The 22,190-nt window shown below is 45.5% G+C and overlaps 1 protein-coding gene across 5 annotated transcripts in view; it reads left to right on the forward strand.

Moving 5' to 3' along the window:
• FAM107B (family with sequence similarity 107 member B) overlaps positions 1-22,190 on the forward strand; it is a 61,671-nt gene that overhangs the window by 33,803 nt on the left and 5,678 nt on the right. For all 5 annotated transcript variants that reach the window (XM_054988091.1, XM_054988092.1, XM_054988093.1 and 2 more), the window contains exon 2: positions 19,213-19,396. In XM_054988091.1, coding sequence (XP_054844066.1) covers positions 19,269-19,396 — 128 coding nt within the window. In that variant the 5' untranslated portion in view covers positions 19,213-19,268. The remainder of the gene's footprint in view (positions 1-19,212; positions 19,397-22,190) is intronic.

The raw sequence follows: 22,190 nt of genomic DNA on the forward strand, positions 1-22,190 counted from the left end.
TCAGACTCAGATCTGCACAGTATGGGCCAAATTGCTTCAGTGGCAAACCTTTTCCATGCATTTTTAGGCCAGCTTTGGGCCTGCGCATGGAGGCCTCTCGCTGTTGTATTTCAGGGAGGGAACCCCTGATTCACAGCCTAGCTCAGCCATTGAAGTTCCCTGACGCTTAATCCACAAGGCTGCATGCTGGGTAGGTTCATAATTGCAAGGTTAGTCGCAGGGTATTGCTTTAGTTCCTTGCATTGTGGCTTGCAGTGAGTGGCTGGTGGCTTGTTCTGCTGTGATGTTGGAAGAGGGGAAGTAGTACTGGAATCTCGCTCTGCTTTTCATGAAGTCAGGGGTTTTCCTCAGAGAGTTGGACCAAGGTGCTGGCACAAGCTGTGGGTCACATGTTTCTCCAGCAGTTGCTGCACTGTCATCTCCTTCTGCAGCGGATCTAGACCTTGTGTGGGGTGGGGCCCCCGTTTCCCTCCTCACCCCGCCTGTCAGATGTACTTCCGGTCTTTAGGGTACCAGTTTTGTAGTGCTGTGTTTTATTGCTTAACCAATGGTGATGCATGAGAGTGAGGTGTAGGCCACATAACAAATGCTCCTTTACCAAAAGCTTCAGTGGACCGCAGTAAAATGAAGGACTTCAAAAGTTTGCATGAGTTTAACTTATTCTGTAGATTGTCCTCCGGTGCATAATGTTGCTTACTTTTTATATAGCACTTTTAGTGTTCGAAATACTTCTCATGCATTTATCTTGTGATCCCTAAAATAGCCTTGCAAGGTAGGTCAGTATTATCCTCCTGTTCCATATGGGGCGGGGGGGGGGTGGCAGAGGTTGTGAGAGAATGCCTTGCCTAAAACCTAGGATTGTCAGGTGGCCTCGCTGCCGTTGTCAGCTCTGTGTTGCTCTGCCCACGCTTGCAGCAGAAGGAAATGGGAAGGGGGGTGACATCTCAGACAGGGTGGATTCGATTTAAATTAAACTGATTTAAATCACGATTTAAATCACGATTTAAATCACTAGTCATTAAGGCTTGATTTAAATCATAGTTTTCTACATAAAGACTCATTCTTGCTGGTATAACTTTAATATGCAAGTAGATGCCTGCCTTACCGATAGGTAAAGGAACTTCATTAAAGTATTCCCAAACTGGGTCTCTCTTACGGCCTGCTGCCATTATAGGTTTTTTCCTCCAAGGAAAGAATGTGATAAACCTCAGGTCATACACACAAAAGATCCAAAGACTTGTGCAGTATTGTGCTCAAAAAGTTTCACTTTCATTTTGTGCTGCTTGCCCCTCCCTCCTCACACTTCGTTTCTTCTTGTGCAGATCTATTCCACTCCAAACAATCAGAAAAATATTGTTTCTATTCACTGAACTTCTTGAAACTTAGCACTGGAGGGGTTGATTCTGTCTTCATAGGTTTGTAGAACAATAGGATTAAGGTCTTTTTCTCAACTCTGTTCATGTTATAACATTTTTGCTGTGAAGAAGAGGCATGTGATCTCTGCTGAGCTGACACAAATTCAGGTTTGAGAACTGCAAAACCAAGCATCTGTGATAATATCTTGTAGGCAGAGAAACTGCCCAATAATCTTACAAAAACCTCTGGAAGAGCATGACATTGTGAATGGATTAATGGAATTTATTTACCCCAAAAATTAAACATATACAGCCTTATTCTACATAATTAAAAACTAATCTTTATTTCATGATGGAATAACCTTTGGATGGTAATATATTTTCCTCAAAAAGCATTTTATTTAAAAAAATCCAATTTAAATCAAAAAAATCAATTTAAATTAAAAAAATCCGATTTTTTTGATTTTTTTTAAAAAAAAATGATTATTGATTTTTATCCACCCTGATCTCAGATGTGGCAGCGTCAATTTGGTCACTGCATTCACAATGCTTTGAGATGTTCCCCAGTCTCTGTGGTCTTTACCCTAGATAGAGGGGGAGTTCCTAGAGCTTTGTGTGTCATGGTGCCATCACCTGGAAGTGATATCACCATGTTACCCCCCCCCCTACTTCCAAATGCTCTCTGTACTAAGTCCTCCTAAGAATTTTTGGGATGGGCAAGATTTGAACCCAGAAACTTCTGAACTATGATTACTGTGCTGTACCATTCCTACCAGAAAGGAAACTGACCTCGGAACAACAGTGTTTGGTGCATTTTTAAAATTTAATTTAAAATATTTATAGCCTGCTTTTCTCCCAGGTAACTGGTATAATGCAATGGGCCAGGACAAGTCTTTCCAAACTGCAGTCCAATATCTTGTAACTTTATTTGTCAGGCTTCCTGCTATGGTGGAAGATCCCCCCCCCACACACACACACCCACACTGGCAAGCTCTGTTGCCTACTGCCACTCCAAGTGTCAGCAGAAGAAAAAATATTTAAAAGTCACTACATCACTTCTGGGTACAACCTGGAAGTGACAAAGGGTAACCACAGAGTTTCCAGCAATTGCTAGAGCTACCCTTTGTCACTTCAGGGTTGTACTTGGAAGTAACGTGGCGATGTAACCCCTCCACTAGTTGTCAGGCTTGGCCTAGCAGCCCTACTTGTAACAGAAGAATTAAAGAAACAGTTTAATGTCTACAAGGTTTGTGTCCAGAGTAGATAAGAAAGTGGAGCTTTCATGAAGGCAAAATCTCCAACATCAAAATGTGGCTACAGATATTAGCTTTTGCATCCGTGGCGTATGCAGTACAGTTACAGACCTCAGGACTGTGCCTGGAGATCTCCCAGAATTACAACTGATCTTCAGATTAATCTCCCTTGAGTATCAGTGAGAAAGGCAGACTATAAATAATGTCAATAATAACACTAACAACACAGAGATTGCTTCCCGTAGAGAAATTTGCAGTTTTTGAGGGTGGACACTAAAAGGGTGTTGTAAAAGAGGTGTTTGTACAAACCACAGAACAATTTAGGATAAAATGCATCATATGCATAAACTGGGGATGAAGCAGACACACACCCCCTTAACAATGACCAAGGCTGATTGAGGCTGGGTGCTGTTCTTGTGTCTCTGATGCCTCTCTGGTGGCAAGAAGGTAGTGAGATCATGTGAGAATGGGTGATGCTGATGTGAGAAAGTATACGCCTTGCCATCCATCCGATACAATCTCAACTGTCCCCAAATGACAACTGTAGCATTCCTTCTGAAAATCTGCAAATATTGTTGGTAAAATATCACCCGTCTTCCATGAGCTTGCTTCTAATCAGAGCAGACTCTGCACAGAGTGGGAGCCAGTCTGGTTAGAATGTTGGACAAGGATCTGGGAGTCACGGGTTCAAATCCTCACTCTGCCATGGAAGCTCACTGGGTGACCTTGGGCCAGATGCACACTCTCAGCTTAACATACCTCACAGGGTTGTTGTGAGGATAAAATGAAAGGGAGGAGGAGATATGTTTGGTTCCTCACTGGGGAGGAAAGTGGAGTACAAGGTTCATTCATTCTTCATTCATTCATTTAGGTGGACTATTCCTACCAGATACAGTAATGAGCCTTGGTAGCTGAAATGAGCCTTGGTGGCTCCCCCGCTAGAAATGAGAGCTTTGAGCAGGTTCTTGCCGGCCTGCTTCCATGGCTCTGACTTAGCAAGCAGCTTCCTGAGCAGCCCGTCCTCCAGTAGCAAAGTCAGGGATGAAGCAGTCCGTCGGATTATTGGCTGTTCCGCTGAAGAATGAAAAGCTATTCATGGTAACCGGGAGGCAGTACAATAAGGCAGACTGCTTTTTCTGCCCGTTTCTTAATTCTGGCAGTAGTGCCCTATGTACAGTTTTTACAAGTATTGGAACAGACGCGGGGACGTGTTTTGGCACCTCTCTTCTGAGGAGAAGATAGAATCCAGCTTTTGATGCAGGCACTGAATCCTTTCAGGAGCTTCTTCTTAAAACCTTCTTTTAAAAAGTGGATTTATTTAAAGAGTCATGCCTTGCCTTGCTACCTTACTGGGACCCAAAGCAGCTTACGGCTTTGTTCTTCCCTTCTCCATTTTATCCTCAAAGCAGCATCCCTGAGGCAGGCTAGACTGAGAGCAAGAAATGGGGCCAAGGTCACCTAGTGGGTTTCCATGGCAGAAATGAACCCTAGTCCAACACTATAACCACCAGACCACAGAGGGCTGCATCCTCCAGGCATGACTAAATAGCCCTTACTAACCTGAACTCTGCAGGTGTATCTGCTGGTGGAACATGCTGTCAAGTCATAGCTGACTTATGACTACCCGCGATGGGTTTTTCAAGGCAAGAGACTAGCAGAGGTGGTCTGCCATTACGTGCCTCTGTATAGCAACCCTGGTCTTCCTTGGAGGTCTCGCATCCAATTACTAGCCAAGGCTAACCTTGCTTAGCTTCCAAGATCTGATGAGATTGGGCTTGCATGGGCTATCCACGTCAGGGCAAGGGGTTTCTACACTTCAAAAATAGGTTAGCAGTCATTCCTTGTTCCCTGAAAATTGTAGTTCAAAGGTGGTTGGGCTGGAATCTCTAAAAGTACTTTCCACTTCCAGCTCACGCTGTGGCTGTAAATTTGAGGAGGGTCAGAATCCCAAATGAAGCTCACTGGTGTAGACAAACTATGGTTTTCTCTCACTTTCTTTGTGTCAAAAAGGTAGAAGAAACACAGACATCGTGAATGATATAAAAATGTGTTATTGAATCTTTCCCGTTAATAGGAACTATGTTTTAGATACTGTTAAAAGCAGGGCTTTTTTTCTGGGAAAAGAGGCGGTGGAACTCAGTGGGTTGCCCTCGGAGAAAACGGTCACATGGCTGGTGGCCCCGCCCCCTGATCTCCAGACAGAGGGGAGTTGAGATTGCCGCGCTGGGCGGCGCGGAGGGCCATCTCAACTCCCCTCTGTCTGGAGATCAGGGGGCGGGGCCACCAGCCATGTGACCATTTTCAAGAGGTTCCGGAACTTCGTTCCACCACGTTCCCCCTGAAAAAAAGCCCTGGTTAAAAGTACATGTGACAGGCCTTTCCTTCCAAATGAGGGAATCCCCATTGACTCCTATAATTTTGGCAGCTTGGTTGGTTTTCAAATGTAAGCCTTCGCCTCAGTAGCGAGACATTCGTATGGTAGCAACTAATGCTTTGGGTTCTTTGCTGTGTGGAAAGTGTCGTGGTAAGCAGGAACTTAGAGATCACTAAAAGAGGAGTTTTATAAAAATAATAAAGAAGATATACTTTATGTACAGGTTGTTTTTAAGGAACAGATCAGCAGCTCAGGTCTCCCATCATTCAAGGCAAAGACCTGGGCTTAAGCACGTTAATTTAAGCTAGTGGCAGCTTCACATTGTGATTTTAACTCCCTCTGAATGCTTTCGAGTACAAACAGGCTTTCGCTGACTAGCCATCCGGTTGGATCCTTTCACACACGCACAGGGTTCCCACTCACGCCAGCCTGCCCTTTCCCCAGAGCCACACTAAAGAGTACAAGGACTGCTCGTCGCCAGAGACCGTCCTCAGAAGTCTGTGCTGTCCCAGAGGTAGAAATAAACCATTGTGCAGTGCTGCCTTTCCCACCCCCGCTTCAGACTCCCTGCCTGGTTTTTTAAAATTCCAATAGAGAGTTATTAAATTCAACATTAGTTTATCACTTTACTTAAATAATGCAGATATAATTAATTTTAAGATTGAAAACTGCTTTAGAGAGGCAGGTATGTTACAAATGTTAACCAATCAGTGCTGTGCATAGCTGGCTTCTTCTGCAAGGAAGCAGAGCCGAGCTGGCTTCTAGAAAGACCGCGACTTTTAGAATTTAATTCCACTCCCGTCCCAGCATTCAAATTGTGTTGCAAATTAGACCATTGGTAAATTTCACTATTAAAGGTTATTGGGAAGTTCTGGTGCTTCAGTCCTGTATGCTCCCTGGTACAGGTTCAGGAAACTCAAGCCCACCCAAAGGATCTTCAGGATATGCAAAATGTGTCTGGATGAAGTAGTAAATGAAGGTGTGTTAAGAAACAGGGAGAACAGATTCTCTGGTTCAGGAAGCTGAAAACCTTGAAGACTGTATATGGCTGTGCAGTTTGTACTTGAGAGGTGAAAATGATTTTTTTTTGTTTAGAAAGTATTTGACTAGCGAGATAACAGATCTTTTCCCCACCTCCTGCAGCCGTCTCCATCTCTGGCCAGCGAAGGCTGAACTCTTGGGTGGTTGGCTTCCTGCATGCATAGAAGGGGCTATCGTGCTTCCTCCTTTCCTTTTGGAGCCCTCCCAGGCGGTTGCAACAGTAGGGAAGCAAAAAGGAGAGGGGGGCATTCTCCCCCCTCCCCGCAGCATAGGAGAAGGGATGAAGCCCCTCCGCCTTCTGCTGTCCTGCTGTGGGGAAACTGAGACCTTCCCCTAGTGACTCTAAAGATGTTGCCAAAGAGTGGACATGGAGAGGCGGATCAGGGTGGATGACTGAGCCAGTGTTGGGTTTGTTGTACTTATAAACCAACTGGATTTATGGGTTGGGCCAACAATCCTTCAGATGTGATGACATTTCATCAGCTCTGGGGAAAACAGAGGCCGCCACCTTCTTGTTTTCCCCTTATTATCTTCTGCTCTGGTACATTTTCTGCTTATGTCTCTAAATTCTTTACCACTGGGTGACACTGTTTGGCCGTATCCTCATGTCTCACAATGCCAAAGCTTTAAAAACATCCTTTTGCAAAAACCACTATGGTGAGTGGAAAAGCAAAGCATGTATATTATATTATGCATAAACGCACCATCACTTCCATAAAATAGGTGAGGGTGCAAGGAAACACCTGTCGTCTAGCTGCCTGTGAAACCGGCTGGCCGTCCACTTCCTTGCATGTGTGAGTGTGATGCATGCATTCCGGGAAGTTCCTCTTTCAAATGTGAATTCCTCTACGTTTCCTCAAGTTCATATTTCCCACCTAGATTGTGGGGTTTAAAATATTTCTCTGGGATGTCCTAGATAAGTTCATTACTTATGTCTGTATCTACGAGCAACAGTAGAAGCAATTCCAGCTGGAAAACGGCTATAATTACCAGACTGCAACTCTAGGGGTAAATTAGTTGCCATTTAGATAAATGTGGTTTCCTCTTTGCCTTTTCCACCAGTATGAGTAGGGGCTCATTTTCTCCACTTGTGTAATTAGTGAGTCCACTAACTGCTGAAATTATCAACTCGTTCCCCAGAGCTAGCAGGGCCATTGGCACGGTTCTAATCAAGGAGACATTATGTTGCCGTAACCAGGGCTTTTTTTCAGCAGGAACGCAGTGGAACGGAGTTCCAGCACCTCTTGAAAAGGGTCACATGGCTGGTGGCTCCGCCCCCTGATCTCCAGACAGCGGGGAGCTTAGATTGCCCTCCGTCCCACCGAGCAGCGCGTAGGGCAATCTCAACTCCCCTCTGTCTGGAGATCAGGGGGCGGGGCCACCAGCCATGTGACCATTTTCTCCGAGGGCAACCCACTGAGTTCCACCACCTCTTTTCCCATAAAGAAAGCCCTGGCCGTAACCCTCTGTGATTTTATGTTTCACACCAGGCTAGCCTGAATTGCACATTGCTTATCAGAGTCATAAAGTTGATCTCCCTGGCTTCCCCCGTTAATTCTATAAGGAAATGTGTGGATTTGTGAAGAAAGACTACTAGTATATGAACGAGCAGAAAATCAGCAAGTATCCATGAAAATTTGCATTGTTTAAGGTAACTAACTCCTCCTTACCAGCTGGACAAGCTAGGGCCTCGTTGTGTGGGCAACTTCTGTGTCCTGGCATGACAGTCTTGCACTTTGGGGGAGCCAGTTTGGTGGTGTGGTTAAGAGCGTGGGACTCTAATCTGGAGAACTGGGTTGGGTTCCCCGCTCCTCCACTTGAAGCCAGCTGGGTGACCTTGGGCCAGTCACAGCTCTCTCAGAGCTCTCTCAGCCCCGCCCACCTCACAGGGTATTTTGTTGTAGGGATAATAATGACATACTTTGTCAACCGCTCTGAGTGGGCATTAAGTTGTCCTGAAGGGCAGTATATAAATCAAATATTATTATTATTGAAGAATTTAAGTGTCCCGTATTTAGTGCCATTGGGGGGGATGGGCCTTTAAAGTGTGCTTAATGCATGAGTAAATAAATGAGGATAAATACACATTACTCGTGCATGTGCCCATATGTACCCTATGTACCCTTGGTCCAACTAGACCTTTCCAAACCCAGGATCCACATTTTAACCAGCCCCATCCCTCAGTGTCAGCATGGGATCCATTCAGCTGCAAGATCCAGAGGAGTTAGCCATGTTAGTCCGTAGTCGCAAAATAGTAAAGAGTCCTTTAAGACTAACCAACTTTACTGTAGCATAAGCTTTTGCATCTGACAAAGAGAGTTGTGGTTCTCGAAAGCTTATGCTGCAATAAAGTTGGTTAGTCTTAAAGGTGCTACTGGACTCTGCTATTCAGCTGCAAGGCCATGACAGGAAGTCCTTTGATACCTGCGTCACATGATAAGGGGAGTAGTAGTGGTATGAATTCACAGGTGTCAAGGCCAGGTGTGGGGGTATCAGGGAACAGCTGATGAGAACACAAACCAGCTGTCAGGTCAGGAGGGCTATCATAGTAAAGAACAAGCCAAGGTTTAGAGAGTAATTAACTGATCAAACTGCTGCTGCTGACTACCCTTGCCTCATCGTCCAGTTGCTTCTCTCAGCATGCTTGTAAAGAGAGGCAGGTGGTGTTGTGCCCTTGCTCTCTACGCAGGTTAACCAGGAACGTGTCCTTGCAAAAAGTTCCACCAGGTAGGGCTCACCTAGTGGGGGAGAGCCTCCCCTTCATTTAGGTTAGAAGATAGGATTTTGGCAAGGTTTAAAAACTGCAAGAGAGAATGTAGTTTGGATTCTGGACAAGAAGGTGTTTCATTCCAGAGGTCTGCGGATCAGATGTCTTCATGAACACATGCGCAGTTGGCTGAAGTGATCTGGTTCCTTTGCTTTCCACAGTTCTGAGGTGACATCTGAAGCATCATGTCTTCTTCACTGCAGAGTGAGATGTGAGGCTGACAATTCCTCCCTGGAACATGTTCCTCTCACTTTGTGGGAGACCTTGGAAGCAAGGGGGCAAAGGGTGTGAGTCGTGTGTGTGTCCTCTTGAGAGCTTTGTGTGTCCTTTGTTTGGGGGCCAAATCCCCCCCCATGGCTTTTCTAGACAAACTGTTGGAAACCCTTGAAAGTCAGAATGGGTGCCTTCTACTCGTGAATGAGAAATGTAGAGCTGTTGTTCCTTGTACCCATTTCACATTCCATGGGGCCTTAGAGCGTTCCTAGAGTTAACTCGTACGGCTTCCCACGGTTCTGTACGTTCTTGCAGGTGGGATGGGGTGTGTGAGGAAGCGTAGATGGGTGAGCTTAGGAGTTCCTGGCAGTGGAAGATTTGGTTTGGGGACAGGGAGGGACTGGCCCCTTCACTTCCCAGAAAGTTCCTGGTGGATCTCTGGCCGCCCGGAGGGTCTGCTCTTCTCGGGCCAGGGCCACAGTGGCAATGGTGTAGGGGAGCCAGGGCCACTGCAGGAATCGCGTGGCTTGGCTTGGCTTGTTCTGGGCTGTGCCTGCCCCTGCCTGGGGACTTACGGATTCCCGGCTGCACTGCATCTGCAGGAGCTAGGACTGTTCCTGAGGCATGAGCTAATGTATGTATTTATAGCCCAGCATCGCTTGTGGAGACTCAAGGCGGGTTACACGAGATAGAACAATGCAGCCAGATGGCAGACCAGCATCTGATGAACAGTGTAATAGGACTAGGATTACGAACATTAGAGTATGCGGGGGAGTCACGTATAGGACCTGTCCTGTCCAAAGAGCTGCCTTGGCACCTGCTGCAGTGGGTCCCGCTGATCGGTCGGCAGTCTGCTTTTGCAACAAAACAGTTTCCGTGTCAGTTTTGCTAAATGCTTGCCCGCACATTTGATAAGCTTCCATTCCACACCCCCTTTTATATGGAAGGAGGCGTCATTCTAAGATTAGTAGATAAACGGCACTGAAGCTTCCTCATTGTTTAAATGCCCCAAAGTGCCATAAATAAAAGCCCTTTGCTGTCTTGGCCAAAGCTGGGCACTGTCTCTCTGCTAAAGATAAACTGCTTTGCTGGGAGTTAATTAACACGGAACTGTTGAGAATGCTGAATTGCTCTGTAAACTAACCTGCAACAAGGTCTGCCTTCTTTCAGCAAACTTCTATTCTGCTTATCTCTGAAAGGCACACACACACTATGCCGTGTTTGCACCTGTAAGGGGCAAAAGAAAAATAATTGCTTTGAGCGTCAGTGATTTTAAATGATTGGATAATTGGAGTGGGGGTGTAGAATAGGAGATTGAAGACCTGTTATTGATCCACTGACTGCATTGAAAACCGTCGCCTTGGAGGCCTGCAAAAAGAAACAGCAACGGGGAACTAGTCAAAAGAAGCAGAATTTCCTTTCAGTATTTTAAGTTCTGGCATGTTTTGTGGTACAGATTGTGGCCTTTATCTTTTATCCTACCTCTCTGCTAAGGGTGGGGGTCTTCTCTGGATATGTGCCCCTCTGGGCTTAAGGGAGCCTTCCTGTTCAGTGTGGCTGATGTCATGAGATGCAACCCGGTGGTTTTTTGTGTGTTCTGATGCTGTGCAGATGTCATGTGCCAGGGTAAGCTAATGCAGAATCAGACTGGAGAGTCTCTCGGTGCGACTTCCTTTGGGTGAGGCTGCACCTGAGGCATGCTAGGTGGCAGCTCGTGGACGTGCGCCGCTCCCTTACGCGTCATCAGCTTCTTGGTTCCTTTCGCCCAGGACTGTCCACTGTGGCTGGCGTGGGCTTTCCACCGCCACAAGTGGAGATCTTTCTCAGGCCTTTGGGTTGGGCTCCTTTGAAAGGCAGACGCCAGGGACTAAACTGGAGACATGGTGCATGAAGAGCACCTCCTCCTCCACTAAACTATTGCCGGAACGTTTTACCCACTGAGAGCGCAGATTCTTCCTGGGACAACTGGAACCATTTAACATCTTCATGCTTGAAAGCTCCAACAGAAGGCAGGGTGGACTTCTCAACTGTTGAGCTGGGGGGAGAGGCTGGTTCTTTAGTCAGAACAATTTTAGGAGAGGGGGCGTGGCGTCGGCACCGAGAGGAATGGACGCCTAAAGCCAGAGCTCCGGTTCAATTCCACCCCTAAACCCCGATAAGCACTTCAAAGACGTTCTACACAACTTAGTATGAAGGGTAAGCAAGATCTTACTGCAAAGAAGCCCAACTCTAAGGCGGCGAAAAATTTGCAGAGCTATTTCCCAGCTTCACAAGCAGAAAGTACGGAGGGGGAGATAGAGGGAACGAGTGCAAACATGGCGGCCGCGATGGTGAATGCTGAGGCACGAAAAACTCAGACGGTTTCCTATGACCCAGCACTAAAAGCCCTACTGCTAGACATCGAATCGAGCTTTTCTAACAAAATCTCCCATTTAATGGAACCACTATCACAACAATTAACTGACCTTAAGATAGTGATGGACTCTGTGGTCGCTAAATCGGATCAGGCTCTTACCCAGACTGCGGCTTTAAGGGAGGACGTCCACTCCCTTCAATCAGAACAAGATCGTGTCCACTATAAGATCTTGGACATGGAGATTCAGCTGCGGGGTGCTAATTTGAAGTTTAGGGGGATAGAGGAAAATGTGGCCGTGGATGCAGACCTGGCCGTTTTTTTGGCGGGCTGGCTGATGACGGAGCTAAAGCTGGAGGAAACCCATGCATTGACTATATTCAAAGCTTATCGAGTGGGCCCCAGAAATCCAGATAAGAGGCGGGGACCTAGAGATGTGGTGGCCGTCTTTGCCGACTGGAGGCTGAGGAAAAAAACGCTTGAGATGGCGAGGGCGCGAAAATTCCTCTCCTACAATGGAGCGCGAATCAGCGTCTATACAGACCTACCGGCCGAGATTTTGGAGCGACGACGACAACTCCGACAGATAACTGAGGAACTCAGAAATGCCCAAATAGAATATAGCTGGACCCGGTATTCTGCATTGAGAATCTCGTTGAAGGGCATACAGCACCTGATCTCTACTCCCGAGGAAGGCCTCCAGTTTCTACGTGAGCTAGGCATAGAGGTCGCCATGGAGACGGAGGCCAGCTCTCAGAAAAGAAAACGACCGCTGCCCATGTCTCCTCAGAAAAATAATAAAATACCGGTCCGGGACACTTGAAGCTCTGACTGGTAGGACTTATGACCAGAATATGTTGTGTTGGAACGTCCCAATCTTACTTAATTTACTCGTGGGTAGGGGTGGTTGGGGTGGGATTGAAGGGATTGCTTCTTTATTAGCCCCTTACACAAACAGTCCTCCGTTCTGTTTATTTACAGCAACCTCGTTGCAGAGATTTCTCGCGAGGCTGCTGAGGACTGTGTAGCACCTTAGTTTCTATTTCTCTATTGGAAACGGTTGCTTTAGAAAAATATTAGATCTTGTGATAATTATATAAATACACTCTTCAAGTTCTTCCTGGAAAATAAGTAACAAGACGCTGAGTGCTCGTTGTATATAGTTTAGTACGGTAGTTAAGGCAAGTTAGTGATTTAATACTAAGAGGTGTGCCCCTAGGGTTGATCCACTTCTACATAAAGTAATAAAGAGAAATCTTAATTAATTAATACCTTCTTGATTGGCATATCAGATACTCGGAACTCATTGCAGCTTGATCCGACGTTGGTAAAGGGGGGGAGGTAACGAAGCAATCTATACACCAGTCACAGCTTGCAGTTTTACCCTCTGACTATCTGCTTGCTCCTTACTGCATTTTGCAGAGGTAAGGGCAAGAATTAATTAATCATTTATTACAAGTCTGGGGACAGTTGGTTTAAAGGAGTATAAATAGTGAGTTAATTGAATATATCTACACTTTCAAGCTTTTACCAAAAACAATATTAAAGTGCTGCGTGCTTATTGTATATAACTTTGTTAAGGTAGTTAGGCAACTTAGTGATTGAGTGCTAGGAGGTGCATCCATCAATTCAATCTACTCCTCCAAAAGGTAACAAACAGACATCTTAATTAATTGATTCTTGATTGATTAGCATATTGTACACTTGGAATTAATTGCAGTTTGATCCATCCATAATCAGAGAGAGAAGGTAACATAGCACACCACAAGCAACTTAGTGATTTACGGTTAAGAGGTACAACTATTAATTTGGTCTACCCCCACATACAGTAATAATAAGAAATTTTAATTAATTGGTACTTACTTGATTGTAACTTGATTATCATATACCTGGAATTACTTGCTGTTTGATCCATCCATAATCGGAGAGGGGAGGTAGCATAGCAGACTACAGGCTTATCACAACTGTCAGTTTTGTCCACTGACAGTCTGATTGCTTCCCACCATATTTTGAAAGGGTAAGGGCGGAAGTCGATTATTTATTTATTGAAAATTACCAACATAGTAGATTAACTTACGCTTGCTATACATTTCATTGCATTTGTGTTTTGTGATACAATTTCTCGTTCCTTTCCAATGAATTTGTTGCATGATTGCCTTCAAAGTGATGAAATTTGATTGCTTAATTAATTAACGCCAGACAGTGATTTACTTACCTGAATCTTATTGCATTTACGTATTGACCCTTTCTTTGGTGCTTAGATCATTTCAGCCATCTCATTCATATCTATTATAAACTACTGAGGCAGGAGCCCTTACACTCCTGCTAGCGGTCTCTATACTTGCACTTTTGGTTCTGCAATACCAGTACATTTCGCTTCAAAGGCCAATTTTGATACTCTACTTTTACCCATTCTATAATGGCCTCACAACCACATGTCCATATTGTCTCGCAAAACGTGAGGGGTTTAAACAACCTGGTGAAGAGAAGGAGAGTTCTGACCAGCCTGGCGAAACTGAACGTAGATGTAGCCCTGATCCAAGAAACACACCTCCATGCATCCTATGAGGCGGAGCTTAAGGCCCCATGGATAAAATTGCAATTCCACGCAAAGGGCTCCTCCAAATCCCGCGGGGTGGCAATCTTACTAGCAAACAGGGTCCAATTTGAACACAAAGCCACCCTACGGGACCCTAGAGGCAGGTTCTTATTCATAAAGGGGCACTTCAATGGACAATTGCTTACACTGGCATCTGTCTATGCGCCCAATACGCAGCAACTGGAGTTCACGGAAGAAATCCTCCGAAAATTAGAGGCATTCCAGGAGGGATCGGTAATTGTGGGAGGGGACTTCAATTATGTAGCACACTATGACCTAGATAAATCCTCATTTCCCCGCAACAATGCACCTCGAGTGCCAAGAAGGCCTAAGAACCCCAATCGTGACACACAGTTGCTCACGCTATTTACTCGGTTCCACTTAGTGGACATATGGAGGGAGATGAACAAACTGGCCAAAGATTACACATACTATTCCCCACGCCATGACGTATACACCAGGATTGACTATATCCTGGTGTCCCCAGATTTGAGAGACAGAGTACTACTCTCCAGCATAGGAGACATAAGCTATTCGGATCATGCTTGGGTAACGTGCAAATTATCCCTAGATAGGCCCTACGAAAGGGAGAGGCACTGGACGTTCCAGAAAAACCTCATACTTAATGAGAACAATGTCCTACAAATTGAACAAGCTATCACCCAATATCTCAAAGATAACCAAACAGGCACGACATCCTCCCAAACGGTGTGGGACGCTCTTAAGGCGGTACTAAGGGGACAACTGATCGCTCTCTCTGCCTCTCTAAATAAGAAGAAAAAACTCCAAAAACAACTCATAATGGATAAAATCCACCAATTGGAACGCTTACACAAGGATAGAGGCAGCAAAAAAACCTATAAACAGCTGCTCCATGAGCGCAAAGCTCTGGAGTCACTTGAAACGTCCCAAATTCAAAAGAACATCTTATATTTAAAACAAAAGTACTGGAACCACTCTCCTAGGACCCTACGTTATCTGTCCTGGAAGGTCAAGGAGAAGAGAATAAATAGGCACGTCAGACTTATAAAAAACGACAAGGGACAAACGCTCACTAAATCTCCCGAAATATTGAATGTATTTACAAAATTTTACACAAATTTATATACTTCCTCCAGGCCAGATAAAACGTCAATTAGGAACTATCTATCAACCCATAAGAACATTAAAAAACTGGCAGCGGAACATAGCCAATTAATGGATGCCCCAATCACCGCCGCAGAACTGCTGGAATCCATTAAGAATTTGAAGAGCAATAAGGCATCTGGGCCGGATGGCTACCCGGCCGAATTCTATAAAAAGTTTGCTTTGGTATTAATCCCGCCCCTGTTATCGGCCTGTAATGAGGTGCATAAATTGGGGACCTTACCTGGAACCTGGGCTGAGGCAGTCATCACCATGATCCCCAAGGAAGGCAAAGACCCCTCTAACCCCGGTTCGTATAGACCGATTTCTTTGCTGAATGTCGATTATAAAATCTTTACCTCAATATATGCACGACGCTTCAATTCTTTCATTGGAAATTATATTTGTACGGATCAGATTGGCTTTATCCCCAATAGGGACATCTCCGACAACATTTATAAGGCGCTGAACATTTTAACATTCAGTAGACACAGCAAATTACAAACCACACTCCTCTCCTTGGATGTCGAAAAAGCTTTCGACACCTTGGAGGTCCCGTACCTGCAGTTGCTCCTTTCCCACATGAAATTCGGCCCTAACTTCCTACAAACAATTAAAGCGATATACGCAGGCCCCAAGGCAAGAATCAAACTTAATGACTTAGCGTCCGATCCCTTCACTCTACACCGAGGCACGCGCCAGGGGTGTCCCCTTTCCCCCATCCTTTTCGCCCTCGCGATAGAGCCCTTAGCAGAGGAGATAAGAGCCAATGAAGGGATTCGAGGCATTGAAATAGACAACCGTACTTACAAAATATGCTTATTCGCAGATGACATCTTGCTGTTTCTTACGTGCCCACTTGCTTCCCTAAAGGCTCTGGCAATTGTTCTTGCTCAATTTGGGTGTATATCGGGGTTGAGGATAAACCAAGCCAAATCCACCATCCTATCAGTGAGTCTCCCAGAGGAGACGTGTAACGACATAAAATGGCAATTTAAATACCAGTGGGCCAAATCACACCTCCGATATCTGGGCATAAATATCCCTCCCAACCCAGCCCAGCTACTCCAGGTAAACCACGTCCAAAAGATGAAAGAAATCAAACACCTCCTGCTCAAATGGAACAAGCAAAACCTGGCATGGTATGAAAGATACCACTTGATAAAATCCTTCGTCCTCCCAAAATTGACATTTTTGTTTAGAACAATTCCGATTGAAATCCCTAGCAAAATTCTGAGCCAATGGCAGACGACATTAAACAGATTCTTGTGGCAGAATAAGCGTCCTAGGATTGCCTTCAAAGTTTTGTGCGCCCCTAAAACAGCAGGGGGCTTTAACTACCCAAATATAGGGCTCTATTCTGATGCAGCCAGATTGACAGACATCCTCCAGATATTACTCCCCTCTGGACACTCTGATTGGATAAACATAGTGGGCACCTATTCCCAACCAAAAACTTTGCGAGAGACTTTTTGGTCTACCCCAAGTTTGCGTCCTCCCTCCATATATCATAATATGTTCCTTGCTGCACTGCTGAAGCTTTGGGACAGACATAAGCTTTCCCTTCTCCCGGTCATATCCCGCTTTTCAGTGCTTACATCACATAAGGGCATGCCTCGCCAGCATAATATAACCGCACTGCGCTCCTGGGATGACCTGCGGGACTTGAGGTTGTTGGACATAGCCACCAAGGATGGTATTATAAGCAGAGTAGACTTGAACAACAACCTGGGCAGGGAAGTCCCCTGGTTTTTCTACCTGCAACTGCGATATCTTCTGCACGAATTGAATATAAAAAGCGTAATGACTAAACCACCAACTAAATTTGAAACACTTCTGGACTCCCACTCATTTAAACGTAAAGGTCTCCTGTCAAGACTATATCTCACCCTGCTTGACACCAAACCCCTAAACACTGAAGCGCTGCTCAATAAATGGCAACAGGACTGTGGGATAGAACTCACACAAGAGGATAGAGAGCATGTTTGGCACTCTGCATTACTTAACTCCCCTGTCACCACTGTACGCCTCCAAACCTATAAGATTATCCACAGGTGGTACCTTACTCCCCAAAAGCTGGCGAAAATATATCCCAGCAGATCTCCACTCTGCTGGAAAAAATGCGGGGAGCAGGGTACGTTCCTGCATTGCTGGTGGGAGTGTACAAGTGTTGCCGCTTTCTGGAAGGCGGTTCTCCAGGAAATTTCCCGTATCACGACTTATGTGATACCCCCAAGCCCGGGACTTGTCTTCTTGGATCTTTGGGGAGATCTAGATATTCCCCATCTGCGGAAGGCATTGGTCAGAACTCTCCTAGCAGCTGCAAAGGCTGCAATTGCACTCAGGTGGAAATCGCGATTCCCTCCCACTCTTGACATATGGTATAGAGTGGTGTGGGACCACCTTATGATGGAAAAGATCACAGACAGAATTCGAGCATTGCATAACCCCTCCAAACCTACACAATTTTACGCACAATGGTACCCTTTCCTGGAATTTTTATCTCAGAATGAATGGCTGATCTCTAAGCTACCTCACTACGCGATTATAAACCCCGAAATTTGAAATATGGATTTACTCTGCGACATACTGGATGTGCCTGTACATGCTTCTCTCGATGCTGTTATAATTAGCTTGCTTAACACTGTATTAGACTCCTATTGATTATGTATAATATTTGCACACTTGAATATTGCCAACTGTTAGTGTTTTGATGTTTATGTATTGTTGTATCCGAACATTGTTACGTATGATATCATCTTTTTCCTACGCATTTACTGTTGATCTTGTTACTTGTTACACTTTCAATAAAAAAATTTTTTTTGAAAAAAAAGAAAAAAAAAGAACAATTTTAGGAAAGATAAACCTCTGTTTTGCCAGATTTCAATAAGAACAGTATACTGCTATTTATTACTAGGAGTATGCACCAAAAAAACCCAAAAACCCAAATCCAGGAACTCTGGATCGGGAAATCAGGGCACTCAAAAATATGTTCTGTCACTATCACTCTTTTTCTCCTCTTTTAATAATCAAATGCATCTGGCTGACTTTGTAAGAGCTGTTCGATTCTTCCCATTCACCAGATTTATCAGACACAACCTGCCACCCTTTCCTCTAACGTAGACCTCCTGAATGGATTTGTGCCCCTACGTCTATCCAGGCTGCCTTCATAGTGCTGATTTGGAAGCAGGAGCCCAACAGCCCAGCGGACACTGAAGAGGTCCTTGTAATCTGTCAGCCTTCAGATTTAGCATCAGAGCAGGCGAAGCATCCCCCAAAGCTGCCATGGCTCGAGCTGCAGCAGCACCCATTCCAAAGCCGCTCCGCTACTCCCAGTGCAAAGCCCCAGACTCCCCTGAGCAGCTGCGCCACCCAGCTCACACGGGGGAAACCGTTTTGATAGCGTAGTCCACAGTGTGGTGTGAATTGACCACCCAAATACTTGGCTGACTTCAGTGATCCCATGCTAATTTGGGGTTCGTGATCCATGGCCAAGTCTGCAGAAATAAGACAGCAGGCCGAGAGCAGATTGGACCATAGGTATTGGTGCTGTTGCCAATCAATACACAACATTTAACCGATTTGCTCTTAGTAATTTATGGTAGAGTAAACTGTTAGGTGGTAACCCAGTGCCCTTCTATGCCATGAGCCAGTGCTCTTTTCCCCATTGTCATCTGCCAGAAGTCACAAAAGGTCCACTTGCTACCCACTCTTGCAAGTACGGAGCCTTTAATCTGGAAGTGGGGCGTGCCACCTGCCTGCCTGCAAAATACCACACCCTTCCCACATGGCCCCCACCTGTGCAATCTAGGCTTTGGGAGAAACCTCACATCCCATTGACACGTCCCTCCTTTTCAGGTCTTCAGTGAACAAACGAGAAGGAAGGGAACGGGATTGTGGGTGTAGACCCTGCGTGTTCATTTAAGACTGCACAAAGCTTGCTCATGCGCCATGGATGTTCGGAGGGCTCTCGCTCATGTGCCACATAGGGCTCCGTTCTTCCTTCCTGTTGTGATGGATGCCTTTCGTGCATCACTGTTTGATCAAATGCCAGCCCTGTCCCATATTAGCACTCGTACCCGTGTATATTTTGCGGACGTTAATGAAGCAAAATTGTTTTCTCTTTTTACAGATAACTTAAGTGAGGATTTGGCGCTCCGAGAGCCTTCCTTCCTTCCAAGCAATATCATGGCTGAACCGGATTATATAGATGAAGACAATCCTGAGCTAATTAGACCTCAGAAACTAATTAATCCTGTGAAATCATCCCGGAACCATCAAGACCTTCACAGGGAACTCCGCATGAATCAGAAAAGGTAAGAAATTGAGTGTAAAATTCTGCAGCTGAGAGGCAAATTTGATTTTCAGCCATGAATGAGCAAGGAATTTTTCTTTTGAGTTCTGGTCACACAAAAAACGGAGTAGGTTTTATGTGGAATTGCTTTAATGTGAACTCTGTACTGTATTAGCATCACACAGGCTTTGGGCCTTTTCCGATTATGCTGCGAAAGAGAAAGAAGTGAGAAAGAAGGCAGACTGTCTCTGACCTTTCCCTATATCCGATCGGGGATTGTGGGTGGTGGTGGTGAACTAAAACTCCTTCAGGTAGGGTTCTTATGAGGGGTTGAATTTCTTTTTCCAAAATTTTCTATTTTAGGTATAGCTGTTGGTTCCTCTTATACTCTTTTCGCTTTCAAAAGAGGAATTCTTTTTGGTTTCTCATTAATGTAGATTTCCTCACCTGTGGATTTCTACCTGTTGTTGTCCACTATAATAGGATACAAAGGGTAAAAATAGTCTGATGCATTAAGGATATGTTCAGACATATTTACTTGTTTAATGGCTCACTTTGTTCTTATGCTTGTCATATCTAAATAAATATATTACCACTTAGAGACCTAAATAAAATCTTCCTCTTCATGAAAGAGGAATTGATTTGAAACTGACTCAAATTCCAAATTGCTGAATTTCAGGGAGAGATTTGGCAAAGAGAAACTAAGGGAATTCCACCCTACCTTCAAGTGACTTACCTGGATGGCAGTGGTGGAGTGTGGTGGAGACTGCCCTCAAGTCATAACTGACTTATGGCAAACCCTAACGGGGTTTGCCATTGCCTGCCTCTGCAACCCTGATCTGCCTTGGAGGTCTCCCATCCAAGAACTAACCAAGGCTGACCCTGCTTAACTTCTGAGATCTGATGAGATCAGGCTCACTTGATATATTGTCGAAGGCTTTCACAGCCGGAGAACAATGGTTGCTGTGGATTTTCCGGGCTGTATAGCCATGGTCTTGGCATTGTAGTTCCTGACATTTTGCCAGCAACTGTGGCTGGCATCTTCAGAGGTGTAGCACCAAAAGACAGAGATCTCTCAGAGCCGAAACAGACGTGACAAGATACCTAGGTTCAACTCGTGTTCTCTTACGTCAAGGTTTGTCAGGAAGTGTAGGCGTCCTTGCAGCTTAAAGTTTATGCAACTCCGAGCCGCGGGGCTTCAGGTGGGGGCCAGGCGAGCGAGGGGTAAGATGCAGCGATGCCCTCGCCCAGCCCCCACAGAGCGATGCCAGGCTGCACGGGGAGAGCAGGAGGAAAGCCGCCCAGAGCACTGCTGCATCTTGCCCCCCCCTCCGCTCGCCTGGCCCCCACCTGAAGCCCTGCGGCTCAGAGCTGCATAGCTCGCCGTCGCTCTGCAGGGGCTGGGCAAGGGGTGGGTGGAGCGATGGTCCGTGCAATCGGGGTAAAGGCAGAGCACGCCGGGCTATGCAGCTCTGGGCCATGTGGCTTTGGGCAGGGGCCAGGCGAGCGAGGGGGGAGATGCTCTGGGCGCCTTTCCTCCCGGCTCTCCCGGGGCAGGCAGGCATCACTCTGCAGGGGCCAGGCCAGGTGAGGGGTGGGGGGAGATGAAGCGATACTCTGTAAGCAGGGAAGGGAAAATGCCACAATGCACCTCGAGAGCGCCCCATGCCTGCACTTCCCTCCCTGCTGCTCTGCAAATGCTAAACTTTAAGCTGCAAGGTTACAGTTCCCGACAAACTACAGTTCCCGACAAACCTTGAGGTAAGAGAACACGAGTTGAACCTAGGTATCTCATCATGTCTGTTTCGGCTCTCAGTGTCACCGTTTCACTTGGCTCACTTGGGCTATCCAGGTCAGGGCATATCTGGATGACATTTTCTATCAAATCATTAAAAAAATTGTATGGGGATACAGATGAAGGAAATAAACCCTTCTGGCCCTACGATTATGTAAACCGGCACTTTTATATACGTTTAGTTTGGTTTCTTGGAACATAGCATCATCTTATTCAGAGCTGAGCTTTAATAAAGCTGAGTGCGTGAAAGCTGGCAATGAGGTATGCCCTATTTTAAATAATGGGATTAAACATCAAAGTCCAACTGCTTTCTCTGGGAATTGTATTAAACACCTAGTGGGACAATTCTCACATGTTCATCCTTGCTTAATTTTAAAGCAGTCTCGGGCATCACTGAATTACATCTGTGCAAAAACCTACAGGCCATTAAAATAATCTGAACACACTTTGTTTCCTAGTACATAACTATACCCTAGTATCCTCTAAATCTCTTCAGTGTCCTCATTTTAATACTGTAATTGTGGCTTATGGCTATCCCAGTGAGAAACCTGCCACCCAGTTCTGGCGCAGGCATCTCCTTTCCTTGTAGTTCTCTAATTGATGTTTAAAGGGGACATTTCCAACATTCATTTTTCAGGATGAACTTGCAAAAATGTGAATCAGGCTAGGGAGATAAATTTCAAAAGAGAGAAAAACAAAGCAGGTAAAGCCAGATCTTGGCTGAGATTTGGTTCCATTTATTTCCTCGTGCCTAATACTTATTTCCTTGTGTCTGTGCTGGGAATTGTAGGAAACTATTGCAGATAGATTTATCTTGTGGACTTGAGGCCTAGTTGCCCTGTTGGCCAACTGGAAACCTAATGAGGGGTTACAGTTATGGCTGTTCATGTGGAAAACTGATTGTTTCCCACATGACCAAAGGTCTGCCTCCATCATGCCTCTTAACAGACAACACAGTGTGAGAGAAGACTCTGGGAAAGAGTCCGTCTGGCTGGGCTTCTCAGCAGGCAAAACTTGCCAT

Source organism: Eublepharis macularius, chromosome 9 (assembly GCF_028583425.1).
Source record: "Eublepharis macularius isolate TG4126 chromosome 9, MPM_Emac_v1.0, whole genome shotgun sequence".
NCBI lineage: Eukaryota > Metazoa > Chordata > Lepidosauria > Squamata > Eublepharidae > Eublepharis > Eublepharis macularius.